The sequence below is a fragment of the Nanorana parkeri genome, unplaced genomic scaffold (assembly GCF_000935625.1).
Source record: "Nanorana parkeri isolate BGI_ZX_2015 unplaced genomic scaffold, ASM93562v1 scaffold290, whole genome shotgun sequence".
NCBI classification, from domain to species: Eukaryota; Metazoa; Chordata; class Amphibia; order Anura; family Dicroglossidae; genus Nanorana; species Nanorana parkeri.
This window is the reverse complement of record NW_017306558.1, coordinates 436,614-454,887: the sequence shown is the minus strand read 5'-3', so window position 1 is coordinate 454,887 and position 18,274 is coordinate 436,614. Positions and strand designations below refer to the sequence as shown.

General features: G+C 43.7%; 1 protein-coding gene across 1 annotated transcript in view; it reads right to left on the bottom strand.

The window, feature by feature from the left end:
* The window catches only part of RFX7 (regulatory factor X7), an 84,409-nt gene extending 66,835 nt beyond the window's left edge, over positions 1-17,574 (bottom strand). The window contains exon 1 of the mRNA XM_018557573.1: positions 17,213-17,574. Coding sequence (XP_018413075.1) covers positions 17,213-17,367 — 155 coding nt within the window. The 5' untranslated portion in view covers positions 17,368-17,574. The remainder of the gene's footprint in view (positions 1-17,212) is intronic.
* Positions 17,575-18,274: the final 700 nt, after the last annotated feature.

The window sequence follows — 18,274 nt, the reverse complement described above, 5'->3', positions numbered from 1 at the left end:
AGCTGATGGTCGCTAAAGCGACCATCAGCTTATAGTAGAACTGTAAATGCCAGGTCCGTACGACGTACTGAGCTGGCCAGCTGGAAGCACTTTTGTAGCTCCGTACAACGTACGTCCTTGGCAGCGAAAGGGTTAAAAGGAGAACTATGAGGCGATTCACACTCATCCTCATAGTGAGAGCTAACGTGTGACATAGAAACTGTCACACGTCGGCTCTGTTGATCGGGAAGTGAGCAAACGCATACTGGTCGCTCGCTCACTTCCCGATCATCTCCCTGCAGAGAGTAATGACTGCCAGTCACCGCTTCCCGCAGGGATACCCCCTCCCCTCCGGCTGGCTCTTCTCTCTTTAAAGTATATAAAATAATTATAATAAGCCAGGAAGATACATTATCTGTCTAAAGGCATGCTCACCACTAAAGCTGAACTCCATTTAGCTAAAATTAATAAGGAACATCCCCCTAAAAAAGCAGGGTATATACACTAAATTACCAAAAGTATTGGGACACCCCTCCAAATCTTTGGTTTTAGGTTTACTGTCGAGATCCACCCAGCTGCGTGATTGACAGCTGGCTCTGCCTATGTAGAGGCAGAGCCAGCTGTACCCGCCCCCTCCCCCGTCTGTCCTGCCAATCAGCGCTGGAGGATCGGAGCGGGGGGAATCCCTGCAGGGAGCCGTGAGTGACAGTCACAGCTCTCTGCAGAGAGATGATCGAGAAGTGAGTGAGCGATGGTATGTGTTCGCTCACTTCCTGATCTATTGAGCCGACGTGTCACAGTTTCATTGTCACACGTCGGCTCGAACTAGGAGGTTGAGTGAAAATAACTCGCCTCTTAGTTCTCCTTTAAATCTGTAAGTCTAGCAGCAGATCACCATGGAGGCATACTGCTAGACTTACACCACCAGGGAGATTCAATAGGATCACATTAACACCCAGCCGAGCCTTCTCCCAACATACTTCATTTTTGATAAAGCATCTTAGTGGAGCTGGCTGGACGACTGGATGTCATCTCTCCTTATATAGCCCTGAAGTCCCAGGTGTGACAAAAAGGAGATCTTAGATGTGGCGGTGGGGCAATCTAGCTTCCGCTTTCTCGATCCTCCAGTTGTCTCCCTTACCTCGCAAACTAACCCTGCACGATCTATCTTTTTGGGTCCCCTGATGAAGCCACTGGCGAAACGCGTCTGGACCTATTAAGTTAAACCACTATATGGCCAAATTATATTGCTGTCAATTTTGTGATCGTTATGTTATTTTTGAATATTTGGATTATATCAGTATATATGTACTAAATTAGTGATTATATATTTATACAAACAAATCCCATGCAGGGTTCTGTAAGATACATGAAGTGTATCGATTTTTAACCTTATACTAGCTATACTTCAATAAAATTTGATATTTTTTTTTAGTAGATCTCTCTTGGATGGTTAATTACACCCCTCCAGAAACCCTATTACTTTCTACTTGTTCTTATTGTTTAAGGTGTAATTGGTGTCAGTATGAATTCAGAGATGATTTGAGGATCTACAGCAGAGTGATACACAAATAAGATACATTTTTGTTAATAGTTAGTTAACCTCTTGCCGTCCGCCCGTAGTAAAAAAAACGGACGGACGGCACTGCTACATCTGCGGGTTGCCGTCTCCAGACGGCAATTTTTTTCTGCGGGCACGCACGGGCAGAAAAGACCCGGCCGTTGCACACACCCGTTACCGGGTGTTTCACATATAGGCGATCAGCGGGTCCATAGCCCGCCGATCGCCTATATGTGCTCGTTCGCGGCAACGAGCACTTGATTCCCGGGATCCGCTGCCCCATCTTGGATCCCGGGACCGGCTCCGAGGGCGTCAGGAGGAGGAGGACGGGAGATCAGCTCCTTGCTGATCTCCGTCCGGGCTGTGAATGCAGAAGTGATGTGTATTACATCACTTCCGCATTCACCTGTCAGTCATCTGGCTGCTATTGCCAGAGAGAAGAAGCTGATAAAGCAGATCTCTGCTTCATCAGCTTCTTTTGGGGTCCACAGGTGATATTAGGGGTCCTAGAGACCCCTAATATCTCCATAAAGAGGACCTGTCAGTGTGCCTTTGCTATTATATAGGGGGGTTGTTATCCCCCTATATAATAGCAATAACAATAAGTGCAAAAAAATAAATATAAATAAAAAAAAATAAAAGTAACACATAAAAAAGTAAAATAAAATAAAAGTCACATATAAAAAAAGGGGAAAAAACCCCCCCAAAATGTTTAACTCCCCCACCCCCACGTTTACGCGCCTATAAACGTAAATACGCGTCCGGTGCCCCAGCGCGCAAAAATTACAATTGCGCTACACATGTTACATATCGCCGCGAACGTCGCAGTGAGAGCAATCATTTTAGGGCCATCAATCACTGATAACACTAAACTGATGAGCGGTAACAGCTTTTATAGCGCCGCCTATGGCCAATTTTGGGTATTATCGTTTGAGGTTGCGCGCACGCACGCAATTTTAAGGCTTGACATGTTTAGTGTCTTTTTACCCGACGTGACCCCATCTTTTATATTTTACCAAAAAATTGGGTAATAATAAATGTTTTATCATTTAATATAGGGGAAACTGTTTTGTTTTTTTAAATTTCGGTAATTTTTTCCTTAATATAGTAAAAAAATAAAACCCCAAGTGGTGAATAAATACCACCAAAAGAAAGCTCTATCTGTCCCCAAAAAAGGGTATAAAATTCATTTCAGTACAGCGCTGCATGACGGAATAAATGTCAGTCAAAGTACCGCAGCGCTGAATACTGAAAAATGGCCTGGATGGGAAGGGGGTTTAACACCGCGGATGTCAACTGGTTAAGGTACTCGAATGCACTTTTAAGATTTCAATCCTGAGTTTTGTGTCACGTTAAGGTGTATAGTTGTATTTACACAGCATTTCCACAAAACATACAAGATGTGCATGATTGTACTGACTGCCTTAGAGCATATAAAATATGCTTGCTTGCCTGTGTCATCTTTCAACAAATCTACAGGATTACCGTGTGCCCACTGCAAGGTACTTTCCAAACAAATACAAATAGAATTGAGATCTCTTAGTTTGGCAGCCCATAGTAGCTGAATGGAAGATGATCTGCTCTATTCTGCAGCTGACCTTAGGAGGGGTTAGCTTGACTAGGTTAAGTTTGTGTCTTAGACCACCCACGAGTATAGACACCCTAAAATAAACATCAACATCATTTTCTATTGTCTGTTCCTTAAAATTGGCCCTGGTATCCTAATCCCCAATTATTTTGCTTGTTTTAGCACAATGAGCTGTTTTTTGGCATGTAAAATCCAGTACAAGAGTTTTCTGTGCATGGCTTTCAGTGCCAAAACCAAGATAAAGTGTTTTCATACGTGTTCCTGCTGTGTAACCTCAAAGCAATATTGTCAGTATATTGTCAATATTGTGGAGGCATTAAGCCCTCGTTCACACCTGAACGTTTTGTAGCGCGTTCTACGCTCGACGAACGCTCTACAAAACGCTCAAAAATATAAATCCCATTGTATTCAATGGTCTCGTTCCCACATTGGCGTATTTCCGCCCGTCCCTAACGCGCTACATTGGGATACAGCCAAGTAGCCTTCGGAAACGCGTGTTTGTCGCGCAACTTTTTAACCGCGAATTGCGGTAAAAAAACACGCGACAGACGCGCATATGCAATATGGCTAGGTTTGAACGAGACCTAATGGAAAACTGTACTAAGATACTATACTGAGAAAAATATGGAGATTGCCACAAATGTAAAATCTATCTGCCTGACCAACACTGAACGTAAAAGCGGAACATTACCCATATCTTCAAAATAACAAATGCACCTTTAGAAATGTTTAGTAATGACAATCTACACATACTTCTAGATAATTGCCGGCTTTTTATTTTTTGCATCCCTTATTTTTCTTTTCCTCCCCATTCTTCTCACTGTGGCCATTGTAACTAATGGCAGGTTACTTCCCTTTACTTCCTGGATTTCTGGCACATGTGACTAGGACATGTGACCATGCACATCATCTCAGGGGAGTAAAATGCCTTTCCCTGAGATCTCATCAGATTACAGATGAGATTTCCCAGCAATGCTCTGCTGATTAAAGTAGTATTAAGGTCTGGGCGTCACGGGTGCCTCCATTAGAACGATGGTGGCACCCGTGCAGGGGGAATAGCGCTGCAGGGACTCACTAGAAAACTGAGGCTTTAATATAACTTTGAGGTTGCAAATAATGAATATTTTCATAATCGAATAGTGGCCTGATTATTTTACAATTAAATAAATTAAGAAAAAAAGAAAATTAAATAAATGCCATCCTTATTTAAAATAAAATACACAAATGCAGTTACAAAGTTTACTTCAGAATAAAACTTCATACACAATTTTTTGCAATCGCACTGCAGCACACGGCATTGTGGTACCGTTCATTCCAGTGCAGGCGATCCCACTGTAGATGGGAAGCGTGTTTGAGGTGCCATTGAAATTAATGGCACTGCAACGCACCTCCCACAGCAAAATTTGTCAGGCCGAAACCGAAAATGACTTTTATAATTTTTGTTTTAAATAATTATATTGTAAGCACATGGTGCTTGAATAGCTTCAGCCAGCTAATGACAGCTGCCAGTGCCAAGATTCCGCAGATCGACAAAATGGTTGAGAGCGCTCTAACTGTGTTAAAAAAGGAAGACCACTCACGTTTTGGAAGTTACTGTGGTGGTTGGTCACGAAGGACTGATGTGACTGGAACACATAGGATATCACAGCAGGCTGAGGATGGCATCAAGGAGACATGTGGGGAGCTAGTCTGGAGGTGGTGATACGAGGACTGTGGAGAACCGTAAGGAGACAGCTGGCCAGGCTGAATGGCTGCCAGATCAGTGGTGACCCCTTGTAGTGCGCTTTTCCATTTTTTTCTTTGTTTTAAGATTCCGCAGATGGCAGCCGAATGTAAATACAGCAGGTAGTGGGCTGGTGCAATAGCTAGCCTGCTATTGGCCATTTTAAATTGCAATAGTCAATAGCAGGCTGGCTATTGCACCCACCCACTGCTTGCTATGCCCTCCTCCCAGCATGGAGGAGAGAGCTAGGGGATCCAACCAACTAATCGATAATGAGAATAGTTAACCTGCCAATTCTGGTGTTCAATTGCCAAGCGACCTCCACAGTGCCGGGCAGTGAGCACAGGGCCCAGTATAGGAGGTCAGGCCCTCAGGCCACCCTCGTGTCCGTTTCTGATTGTTTGGTCAGACAGTCACACCAGTGGCCTGCTGGTGGTCATTTTGTAGGGCTCTGACAGTGCTCATCCTGTTCCTCCTTGCACAAAAGGAGCAGATATCGGTCCTGCTGATAGGTTAAGGACCTTCTACAGCCCTGTCCAGCTCTCCTAGAGTAACTGCCTGTGTCCTGGAATCTCCTCCATGCTCGAGACTGCTGGGAGACACAGCAAACCTTCTGGCAATGGCACGTATTGATGTGGAGGAGTTGGCATGCCTGTGTAACCTCTATAGATCCCTTTTAGATTGTAAGCCCTCAGGGGCAGAGCCCTCCTTACCATCTTTTCTTGAATTGTATTGTGATGTCTTCCTTATATTGTAAAGCGCTGCTCAAACTGTTGCCACTATAGAAATCCTGTGTAACATGCACAAAAAAATGGGCTGAAAAACTCGGCTTATACTCGAGTATATACGGTAATATATTATAGGGTCCAAGTATCGCCTCATGCTACCAGTAGTGACACGGACTCTAACCAAATGCAAACTAGTGAAAAACCCCAGGGTGATATTCTGGGCGGATTCCACGCATTCCAGCTATAGTAGTGGCGGCAAATGTGCGGAATCCACGCGTATGTTAACACGCAAACGCTGTGTGTGAATGGAACCTGAAACAGCTGGAAGGTCCCTTGCACAGGAGCAGTAGATTCAAGGCCCTGCGCTGATTCAGTAGAAGACTGCCTGAGAATGCAAATATGGCACAGCTCTCCTTCCTGCCGCTGACCCTGCAACCAAAAGTTTCACAGTGAAAGCCCTTAGATGTTAACCCCTTAGGTGAAGAACCAGAGAAAGTAAAAGCACCCCCAGGCTCCCTGTACAAAAGGGCAAAGCCCTAACTTACCACTGCTCAGGTCAAGGGAGGCCCTGAGGTTCCCACACAGACCCACTGGGGGTTGGGCTGCCTCCTGGCGAACCTGCACCCAATTTTATATTTTCCTACATGTGCTCCAAGATGGAGACTCTCATAGGTTAGAGTTAGGACCGCAGTATACAGAGGAACCTTGACAAGGCAGTGCGGCTTTCACATATTCTGCAGAAGACGTGTATCTAAAACCTCTGTTTTTAACCTTAGTGGTGAGACAGATTTTTTTTGCATGCTGGCTGGTGAGTGTGCTGGGAAACTTTTTGCTCTTCCGTGTGCACCTTGCTTGAAAGCTGGTTATGAGTTGACGAGTGTGTTTGCCTCCACTGGGGATAGAGACACAGTATCCCAGGTACATGCCCCATGCAGATATACTTCGCCCTCCCAGTGGGAACACTACTCAAGATGTTTTTAGGGAGAAAGTTCCAGATGGGTGCACTGAACCTGTAAAAGCTATCTCTGTTTAACTCACACGTTACACATAATTGTATAGGTAGAGCGCCTTGCACACAGAGTCCAGAGTATATACACACACACCACCACATTTGAAATTTAAGACAGGATTAAATCTTATGGGTAGTTTTTATTTATTCTTCTTCAGCAAGGATGGGCGTTTTAGAATCAAAAGCTAGAGAGTGTTCCAAAGTCATCAGTAGAAGAAAAGGGAGTAGGGTTGGCAGTACTGAGCAGGAAGGCTCTGCTCCCTGTATTTATGTCAAAGATTTTAAGCAACTCTGTCACTTCCAAAAAATGTCTTGCAATTAAAGTCTCGGAATACTTACCAGAACTGGAACAGGGAGGGGCAATCTTCTAATAGGGACACCTGTTCTGAAGACAACTGTGTTATAGTGCCCATACACCTGCCGATTACGTACGATAATCACGGGTGATCCTGCGATCGTACGATAAATCGGCAGGTGCATGGAAGGCGTGCGAACGTTTCTACTGTACGGTCGCACATCTTTTGTCTTCCGAGCACGCTGCAAAACCTCCCGAAAATCGTAAGATTTACGGCAGGTTAGTGGCGTGCTTGGAAAACGAATGCTAAACGGGCTGGTGTGCGCAAGCGCACACTGCCTGCTCAGCATTGGGATCATCGGAAGTACGATCTGCCTGTCCAAGATGGGCAGATCGTACGAGGTTTCAATTACCTTACAACCATCGCACAAAGAAAGTCGTGCGATGGTTGTAAGGTGTATGGCCAGCTTAGGGATTCTCTTTTGTTGGAGACCTTTCCCCTTACTTCCTGTGAATATGCAAGATTGAACCATTTCCTACACTTTCCAAAGCTAAATAAAAAAGGTTTTGGCTTTAGTTGTACTTTAACTAATACGCTTAGGAAAAAATAAAATAAATATTAGCGCTCTCCCTATCTCTCTCCACCCCCCACCCACCTCTCTCTTTCGCTCCTGCAAACACAAGTTAAAAAGGTTGAAAAAATATATTCTACAACAATATATAATTTGGTATTTGTATGTAAATTTGAATTATTAAAAACAAAAAAGGAAAAATAAGAATTTATGACCCCAGATATTATTTATAGTCGGAATACATTCCTGCCTGCACCATGAAAGAACAAGCTCAGACATGTTTGAGCAGCGCAGGTCCCATATTACTCTGCCTGAAGTATGGTGTTCCTGTGATCTGACCTATTTGTAGATGTAACTAGTAACATTGTATTCTTAAATTAAACTGGCATGCAAACTAAGACCCATGCACCCATGCGCGCTTTACATATGTTTTTAGCGTGTTTTTACAGGCGTTTTCTGTTCATATGTAATAGCGTTTTAAGGAGTGTTTTCAGCTCTTTTTCAGCTGTTAAATAAAAAGCAGTCTCAGCAAGAGGGCCCTTTAAGATCTGTGTGTTGTGATAATGCAAGTTAACACAACACATGTAAACGTGGTGTATTGCTATTCATTAACCCAATACACCCATTTTGCAGGATAACATGACACACGGTAACACACAAACTATGTTTTGTGGTGTGCTGCATCAGAAAAAAATGGCACATGGTCGATTTTTTACTGCATTGGCAGCCAAATAGAATGAAAAAGCTAAAATGCACACTAACAAGCAAGATGTTACCACACTGCAAGGCAGCATTTAGACCCGAATGGGCCCTTAATGTTATAGATGACCCATTTATACACAGGGAATCTCTGGAGGCAGCACACTCTTCAAACGCTCCGAAAGTGATGAAACCTGAAAAGGTAGCAGTGCTGGAAATAGAAGGAAAGTAGGAGAGGCTTCCGGAGAGGTCAGTATATGCCGTTTTCTATTGCAGGGCCTTGTTGATTAAAACAAAGACCTGATAAAGTCTGTAACATAAATGCCATAATCAATAGGTGTGAAGGTTTTTAAAATAATACTTCTATGTACAGCATGAAATCAGATGTTCATGGGAGCAGCCCCATTTCCTCATCAAATATTCAGTGTCCCCAGCTTTGCAGAGCTTTACAAATGTCCTGCTCCTTCTCACAATACAGGGAATTGATAAAAAGTGTCTGAGACAAGTGGTGCGGTTGCCTATAACAACCAGTTTCTAGCTTTTTTTTATTTTTCACACAACAGCTAAAAGCAGACTGGCTGTGCTCCTACACAGCGAGAGGAATTGATCAAAACTGGAGCAGACAAAAATGTGGAGCAGTTGCCCATGGCAACCAATCAGCTTCTCTCTTCAATTAAGATTTGAAAATGAAAGCGAGAAGCTGATTGGTTGCTGTGCACAGCTGCTCCAGTTTTGATAAATTCCCCTCAGTATATCTCAAACACCTAATTCCCCCACCTGAATATAATGCAATGCCCTTGTGGTCAATATCTGTGATCTACACAACTGTTGTTAAGGGAGGCAAAATAATTGAAGTGCTTGCTCCCCCTTGTGCCACACACATAAAGCGCTGTAATATGATGAAAACATAGGGGATAAAACGTATGTAAATTATGTAAATATGAAAGTTAAACCAAAATTATACTAAGAGCACTTATTCTGTCTGTAACCCCCCTAACATATTAGAGCCCACCAAAATCCGGTGGCCTGGCCTCCGGTTATTGCTAACATCCAGCGCCTTACTCCTCTCACTGCTCGCCACACCTGCGCAGTACATCCCCATTGAGTTCTATGGAATGTGTCTACCAGTGTCTCAAAGTCGGGAGACAAGCGCCATAGAATTCCATGGGGCTCTACTGTGCAGGCACATCAGGGAGTGAATGGACTTCAGCATGTGATGTAAACAAACAATCCCCAGAGGCCACGGGCACCAGATCTCAATAAGTATATATTTGGTGTAATTGGCATATGTTATGCCATAATGTATGAACAAATGTTAATGTTCGGGCACTATGTTGGTGTCTTGTTGTGTACCCGTAATATGCAAAATGAATAAAAAGATTTTTCAAAAAAAAAAGTATATATTTGGAGAGGGAGGGTGGACTATGAGATGTTAGGGGGGGGAGAGTAAGTGCACTTTCTATGAAAGTGCAATTATTCTTCAATGTGAAATTGTTGCTTTGCCAGACTGTAATGGTGGCCCCACCACCTACCTACCTAGCTGCTAAGAGAAAAAAAGAGAGGAAGCCCTGTGTGAGCTCCAAGTCACAACACAGCTCTTACAAAAGGGCTGAAGACTCTCTCCCTGCCCCCTTGTGACAATGCTGTGTGCCTAAGCTCCAGTGCTGTCACGTGGGAGGAATCGGAGTGACATGTTGACATACTGGACTTTTTTTCTTACATCTCAGCAATCAAATGGATTGCCAGCCGAGTGACGAGTAGGCTGGTGCAGACACTATTGAAGCAAACCTGTTGGTTTTACCGGGTCAACAATGAAATTACACTGTTATCAAAACTGGAGCAAACAAAGTCTGGAGGAGTTGTCTATGGCAACCAATCAGCGTCTAGCGTTTATTTTCAAAGCTTAAAGTGTATTTCCACTCTCACAGCCAAATTGGGAAAATACCTATTTTATATTTGTTACATGTTCCCATTTACATAGAAAGTGCTATTTAACCACTTGCTGACCAGGTGTTACACCCCCCTTCCTGTCTAGGCCATTTTTCAGTATTCAGCACTGCAGTACTTTGACTGACATTTAGGCCCCGTTTCTTTTGGTGGTATTTAAATCACCACTGGGGTTTTATTTATTTTTACTATATAATGAAAAAAAGTAACGAAAAGTTTGAAAACAAAAACAAACCAAAAAAAAACACCTGTTTTCCCTACGTTATAAAACATTTATCAAGACATCTTTATGAAGACATCAGGAGTCTCTAAGACCCCTAATGTCACCTGGGGACCCCCAAAGAAGCTGATGAAGCAGAGATCTGCTTCTCCAGCCTCTTCTCTGGCTATAGCAGCCAGAGAAGTCGAAAGTGATATATTCCACATCGCTTCCGCCTTCAGAGAGAAGCAGGAGAGATCAGCAGTGAGGGAACGCTGATCTATCCTCCTTCTCTGTACAGAGAGCCGATGTGCCAGTGTTCTCGATCCCGGGCACCGCAGAGGGGACAGCGGCGCCCGGGATAACCGCAGAGGGGGGGCAGCACTGTTTATCCTCATACAAGCGAACGGCCGGCTGAATGCTTGTATGTAACAGCCGGTAACCTTTGTTTACATTCCCAACGGGATTCTGCTTGCGTGCCCCCTCAAGCAGAGAAAAAAAAATAAAAAATAAAAATACGTAAATGTACATCCACCCTCCAGGATGTGGGCGATCACAATGCGGATGGGAGGTGCATTTGGAATCCATTGAAATGAATGGCACAGAGGAGGCACGGGGGCGTCCGGGCCAGAGGAGGAACAGGGCATGCACATCAATGCATGTTAATTTACCCCGAGACTGCTGCTGGGTGCCGCCATCTTGGATGAGATGTCAGCAGCCCCAGCTGTCACTTAGAGAACTATGGGGTCAGGGCTTTTCCCCATAGTTCTCCTCAGGGTAACGGGAGGACACAAACTAGCGTCCTCCCATCACCCTAGGCTCAGTATACCGCAGCGGATCCCGACATCGATGTCGAGATCCGCCCAGCTGCGTGAGTGACAGCTGGCTCTGCCTATCTAGAGGCAGAGCCAGCTGTACCCGCCCCCTCCCCCGTCCGTTCCGCCAGTCAGCGCTGGCGGATCGGAGCTCGGAGGGGGGAATCCAGCCCCTCCCCTGTCACAGCAGAGAGCCGTGACAGGATGGAGAGGTGAGTGAACGCCGGTATGTGTTCGCTCAGCTCCCAATCTACTGAGTCGACCTGTGACAGTCTCATTGTCACAGGTCGGCTAGAACTATGAGGTGAGTGAAAAGCACTCCTCATAGTTCTCCTTTAAGTGATACTAGTATTCCCCTTCGCTCCCCCCAGCAGCTACATGAAAAGGTTATGTAGGTAGGTTTAGGGGTGGAGGAATCTGGCCAACACAGACCTTAAATTAGACACATGCTTTAACAAGTTCAAAACGGCACTCAATATGCCATGACAATAAAATACGAAAACTTCTAAAATTGTACAAAAAATTTACAACACATTTATCAAAACAAATATCATAATTAAAATAAAATTTAAAAAGGTTTACTGCAACAACAAAGTGCCAGTATGTTGCTTCATTATATTACTGCATTTTAACTGTGCCTTTGAAAAGTCATTTTTGGCAAGTCCTCTTAGAGAAACAGAATCTTAAACCTTACTACAAATCTAACAAAATTCAGTTTCTAAATCTCATGTTTATGTGCCAATTGTCTAAACGTTTGTCTCATTCTAAAAGCACTAGTCTGAAAAATTGCTGCCAAGTGCAATAACAAAAGTATGCGCAGATGTAAATTGTGACAGAACTTTTTAAAAGAAGTTTGTTACTTACCTGTTCACACCTTTGCATATTGGGAACATACGTCGCATTCACGTGCGTTTGTTTCCACGTTTGCCATGTGTCGCCCGTGGGAAAGTAGCTCATGTAGCAGAATATGCTACAGGCGTACAATGTTCTTTTCCTGCATGTTTGTGCACGTTTAAGTGCACTTACTCTTTCTGACCCCCCTCCCCTAACATCTCATAGCCCACCGTCCCTCTCTGCAAATATATGCTTCTCGAGATCTGGCGCCCGTGGCCTCTGGGGATTGTTTACATCACATGCCAGCATGAGATCAGGCAGTTGACAGGGCATCTACTTTGAAGCTGAACTCCAGTATAAGCAGATTTGGCTAAATACGTCATGTGCTTTGTGTATTTCTTCCCGATCCGTGCAGTGTGAAACTTTGCCTCTGTGAGGGAGCTTCCTGTAAAAAAGATCAGTCACTACTGCTCTCTCTCCTTGTGCAGGGTGACTGGTCTTGTATCCGCCCCCTCATGTAGCTTTCTGCAGACAGCCTGTAGTGGGTGGGGCCTACTGAGTCCTTCCCACAGCTGTGGTCTCTGCACAGTCTGTGTACAGCATAGTGATGCTGTCACTGCTATATTTACAAGGTAATAATTGGATATGCAAAGCCATTTGATGCACACAAAGTGGTTATTGAGAAAGAAATTTAAAAAAGGAACATTTTTGTGCCAGGAGTTCAGCTTTCAGCACTTAGGAGGATCCCTAAAGGTGCCCATACACTTCACGATTCTCGTACGATCGCGGGATTTTCCGCGATTCTCGTACGATCGCGGGATTTTCCGCGATTCTCGTACGATCGCGGGATTTTCCGCGATTCTCGTACGATCGCGGGATTTTCCGCGATTCTCGTACGATCGCGGGATTTTCCGCGATTCTCGTACGATCGCGGGATTTTCCGCGATTCTCGTACGATCGCGGGATTTTCCGCGATTCTCGTACGATCGCGGGATTTTCCGCGATTCTCGTACGATCGCGGGATTTTCCGCGATTCTCGTACGATCGCGGGATTTTCCGCGATTCTCGTACGAGAATCGTGAAGTGTATGGGCACCTTTAGAATTATCAATGAATAATCCTCAGACAAAATAAATAAAATGAAATAAGTGAGACTCATTCTCGCAAAAGAAAAACTGTGACTGGCCGTCATTAAAACAGGTCAGTAAAATAATGCTGCAATGTGAAAAAGAGACAAAAAACAAACAAACGTACAAACCTGAACTGAAAAAGCCCAGATAGGTTCCAGAGAGGTATTGAGACACAAGAGGACTGCAGTTGCAGTGTGAAGATAGCCATGCGCTCTATGACACTAAACAGTGTGAATTGGGCCCTTCACTGGGTACCTGTCAATGGTTCATTCACCAAAAACCTGATCTTGTACCATAGCAATGAGGAATTCCCTTTTGCTTCATTGTGCACACAATGACTCATGTTTGTCATATACAGGACAATTTTATAGTAATATCAACCACTCTACACCAGCAAAAAAACTGCCAATTTGAAGCAGCAATGTATGTATTGATATGGCAGTGATGTTGGGACATTGCCTCATCCTTAAGATAATTTTGTGTGTTTGAAAACTGGTTAATATTGCTAGAAAATTGCCGTGTTATCTGCCAGTATCAGACTTTCAAGGCAGAATTAAGAGGCTCTACACAAGTCATTCTTATACAGGCAGCATGCAAATTATCACAAACAGGTATTTGCCATGTATTGTATTCTCAGACTACATTTGTGTCAACACAACGTTCTGTGCTGTATTATGCTTAACTGTAGTGTTGGTAACAAACATAAAACTGTATATTTTGCTTCCTCTACAAAAGGGCATTCTGCCTGATACAAAAAACATTGAAAACCAAATCTACATCACCCATACTACTCAATGACTGGAAAGTAGTAACCAAAAAAATTAGTCATTCCAACCAAGAAAGCCTCAGACAAGGACAACAACGAAGGCTTCACAACCTGGTACACTAGTAATATTCATTGAAAGAAGATTGTAAGCCCTCACGGGCAGGGCCTCCCTACCATCCTGTCTTGAATTGTATTGTAATGTCTTCCTTATATTGTAAAGTGCTGCGCAAACTGTTGGCGCTATATAAATCCTGTATAATAATAATAATAATAATAATACACATTCCAGCGGTCTAAGGTCCTTTTGAGTCATTACGCCCTATACAGGGTATAGCACATGAGGGCGCCAAGGGACATTCCATCGCTGGAGAGGAGGAGTCAGGGACCAGAGTAGCAGCCCGCTGGCTCAGAGTTTCCTGGGAGTATAACTTTTTTATTTTCATTCCCAGACAAAAATGAGCACCTAAAGTGGACCTTCACCCCCTTCCACTAATTCCAGCTCCAAGACTAGACGAGAAAAATTCAAAAGTTAGGAGGCAGCTGTCATTTTTAAAAGGAGCATACGGAGCTCTTGGGATTTGTGCATTCCTGATATAGATATATACACACACACACACACACACACACACACACACTATTTTACCAAAAGTATCAGGACGCCGGCCTTTACAATGACCCCGCTCTGTCATTTTACGTGGCCTACCATTTCGTGGCTGAGTTGCTTCCACTTTGTTATAACACCACTAATAGTTGACTGTGGAATATTTAGTAGCAAGGAAATTTCACGGAACACCTAAATCCAATGATTATGTCGCCCAGAAGAAGGGACTCTGTATGGACCCGAAACGTTGGCTGTTTCAGCCAAAAAAAAACGTTGACGATTCAATAAAAAGCGCTTTACTACTTGCACATATCATTGAGTGCTGGTGACTTCTATTATGGACTGTATCTTACACGGCACCAACCTCTTATTCAAGGTCTGTACGCAGTATGGAGTGTAGGTGATTTCCTTTTATCTCTTCTGGAGGGTGACTACTTTTGTTCCCCATGGTCCCTGTGTGTGTTATAAAGTAGCCACCGCTCCAAGATCACACCCACAGACTATAATTTCAATACAAATTAGTAAACATGAGATTGTAGTCCATCACAGGAGGGAGCTTGGAGCGATGACTACTTTACAACACACACACAGGAAACATGGGGAACAAAAGTAGCCACCCTCCAGAAGCAAGGACAGTGTCAGCACAAATTCAGAGATGAGTGGTACACAAATAAGGTCCAGTATTGTTAATACTTAAAGAACTTGAATGCATTTTTAAGATCCAATTCATGAGTTTAGTGTCACTTTAAATTCTATAGTTTTATTTACAAACAATTTCCACAAAACATACAAGCTGTGCATTATCATGAGCATATAAAATATGCTTGCTTGCCTGTGTCATCTTTCAACAAGTGTACAGGATGACCATGTGCCCACTGCAAGGTACACCCAGTGTGTTATGCATTTTTCCATAACAATAAGCTTAGAACTATATACAATGGCTATCTGTGTTAAAAATCAGAATGTCAACCAAGAAATAAGATATAATGAAATAGATTGCATGAAAATAATCTGCACCAGACAGTCTCAGCGATAAGTTTGCGTTATACACACTCGTTACAAAGTGCATGGGCTTAGGAGGTACACATACCTTATCAAGCACATGTGCTCTTCATTTAATGTACCTTATGTGACCTTGACACAGCTAGAATCATTCACAGTTTTCCTGAAAACCAGCTACCAAAACAGGGCAAACAGATGTCTTCTGTATGTCACTCCATGAACATTACACTGTATGCAAATGTCTATGTTACGGTGGTGAAGATGATGGATTACTTTATAACATGGCCAGAAATAAAGGGACACTCATCCAAAGCAGATTATGTTTATTAATTATTAAATGGGTGTGGATGTGGTGTTAAGAGCCTTGCACTTGATTCTACAAGGTCATGGGATCAAGTCCTCCCATCACTACTAGTCCTCCCATCACTACTAATCTCCCGACGTCACTGTAACCATTTCAGTCCCCACCAGAAGAAAGCCCGAGGTACGGTTCAGCAAAAATAACGCTACAAGCTGTGAGAAGGTCTGAAATTGGGGCCATCTGTGTAGTCTGCATTATGCCTGTTCAGCGGCACTAAAAACACATTGCAGGAGAAGGATTCTACATATAGAAAAATAACTGCATGATTAAAAACAAAACAAGCCCATCCAGCATGCATCTGCAGTGAAGGCACTAGATCTGCACTACGCATAGGCATCATTTAATGTCTACAGCAATAATAATATTTTTTTTTTTTTAAAGGATTTTTTTTAAACGCAAAAAAAAAAAAAAACACAATAAAAATACTACAACAGCAAATGCATGCAACTAGAAGCATTACGGCAGATCTGTAAAATCATGTTTGCCAAACAAGGAAACCTGTATAGTATACAGATGCCACGAGTATACAAGAACACAGGCTACAGTAGCCATTTTTAGACATTTTGACACAAGACCAAAATGAATGGGAATGTAAACCGTCTGTCGACAAAATCCCCCTCCTCCTCCCCAACCAGGCATAGAAGGGGGAATAAAAATCAAATGCTGCAAAAATAAAAATGCAAGTTCATTTAGTTTAATCATCAATGAAAGCTATTTTGAAAAAGGGTGGACGTGTACGCTATGTGCGTAAACAGCACGTATAAAGCTTGTAAACAGGTGTGATTTTTATCCATCAGTATTAGACACTCCCACAATGCATCAGTCTAGTGACCTGATGTAAGAAAAAAAAAAAATATCAGCCAGCCATTCAGCACATGAGACTGCATCTGACCACCTTTGTTATTCTAGTAAAAATATCTCACGCCAGCGAGCTTTTAGAACCACCAAAACGTACGGTCTGCAGGATTATTTTTTTTCTGATCCGATGATAGCAAATGAGGTGTGATCAGCTAAAGAAAAAAAATGGTTCAATGGGAAGAATAGGATTCGTACAAAAACAGACTGGGGTGAAATGTTCATCATGACATTTGTATCTGCATGATAAGGATTCAGAGCCAGCAGTTATTCTTCTTCTGCAAAAAGAAATCTCTCACCTGCCCCTCCTCCACACATAAAAACACATCCAGAGCTGCCACTACCAAGCAACTTCTATGTATACACTGCATTTTGGAGGCTGCAAATGAATATTAAAAGGGTGATGATGGAGAGAGGTGCCATCAGAAGCACAGCCATTGCAGGAGACATCTAGATCTATGTTGTGACATGTTGTGGGGGGTAAATAAGATGGTAGATGAATGAATGACAGGGGGGTAGAAGGAAGGCTGGCATGGTGCTGCTGCTTACCAGATGGAGTTCTTGATCTTCTGTTGCAGGGCACTGGCCTCTGTCCCTTGCAGTCCTGTCACCAAGGCAGGTAGTGCCCCTGGGGCTGAGGAGGGAGGCAACTGGTCGGGCCGCTGTTTTTTCGGGGTTTGTTGTTGCTGCTGCTCCTCTGCCATGATGATTGCTGATGCTAGGGGCTCGGTGTGTGTATGTGTGAGAGAGGGAGGGGTGGAAAGCAGGAGGACGGAAGGAGCTCTTCACGCTAGGCCTTCACCCCGACCTCGAGTAGATTGCCTTTCCTTGCTGGAGGGGCATGACGGGGGCAGCCCGAGCGCAGGAAGGTGGGGTGACTGCAGCTACAGCCGTAGGGGCGCGTATAAAGGGTCAGGAGAGGAGCGGAGGCTGCACCCGGCACTGAGCATGCGCACTGCTCCTGACAACAACTACTACACGCATCATGCAAGGCTCCCTCAACAACAGCGAGTGCACGCTGAGCCCTGTGCAGACACCAGGGCTGGGAGCTTTCCTCACACACTGCTCCAGCCACAGATTATAATGGCACGCCTTCACTAGTCAGACTGTATCTAGATTGTTCATCCTCTACCCCCCACCCCTAATATAACATGTGGATTATAAGAAGGGGCCCCAGGCTCTAAAGGGGGGCCACTGAGAAGTGCAGACATGACGCCGCAACCCACTGCAGAGGGTGTCGCGACCCACTTTTGGGTCGCGACCCACGAGTTGAGAACCACTGGTCTAGAGTAATACAGTGCTCATTCACACTGACTTTTATTATTATTATACATTATTATTATTTTATTATGCTATTTTATATTATGCTATTGACTTTGACACATATGTGTTTATAGGACATTTCTGAAAGCATATAAATGCATTTAATTATTTTTAATGGTAAAAAGCGAGCGTCTACCTACATTTAGTCCCTTGTTCACACTCCATGAACACGCTGGAAACAAAGCATGCTTTGCCATGCGTTCCCGCAACATGGCCAAAACGTGCAACGTGCTTGCAGTGCCATTACTAGGTAATGGCTCCCCCAACGCAGCAAGGAAAAGGCGCAGA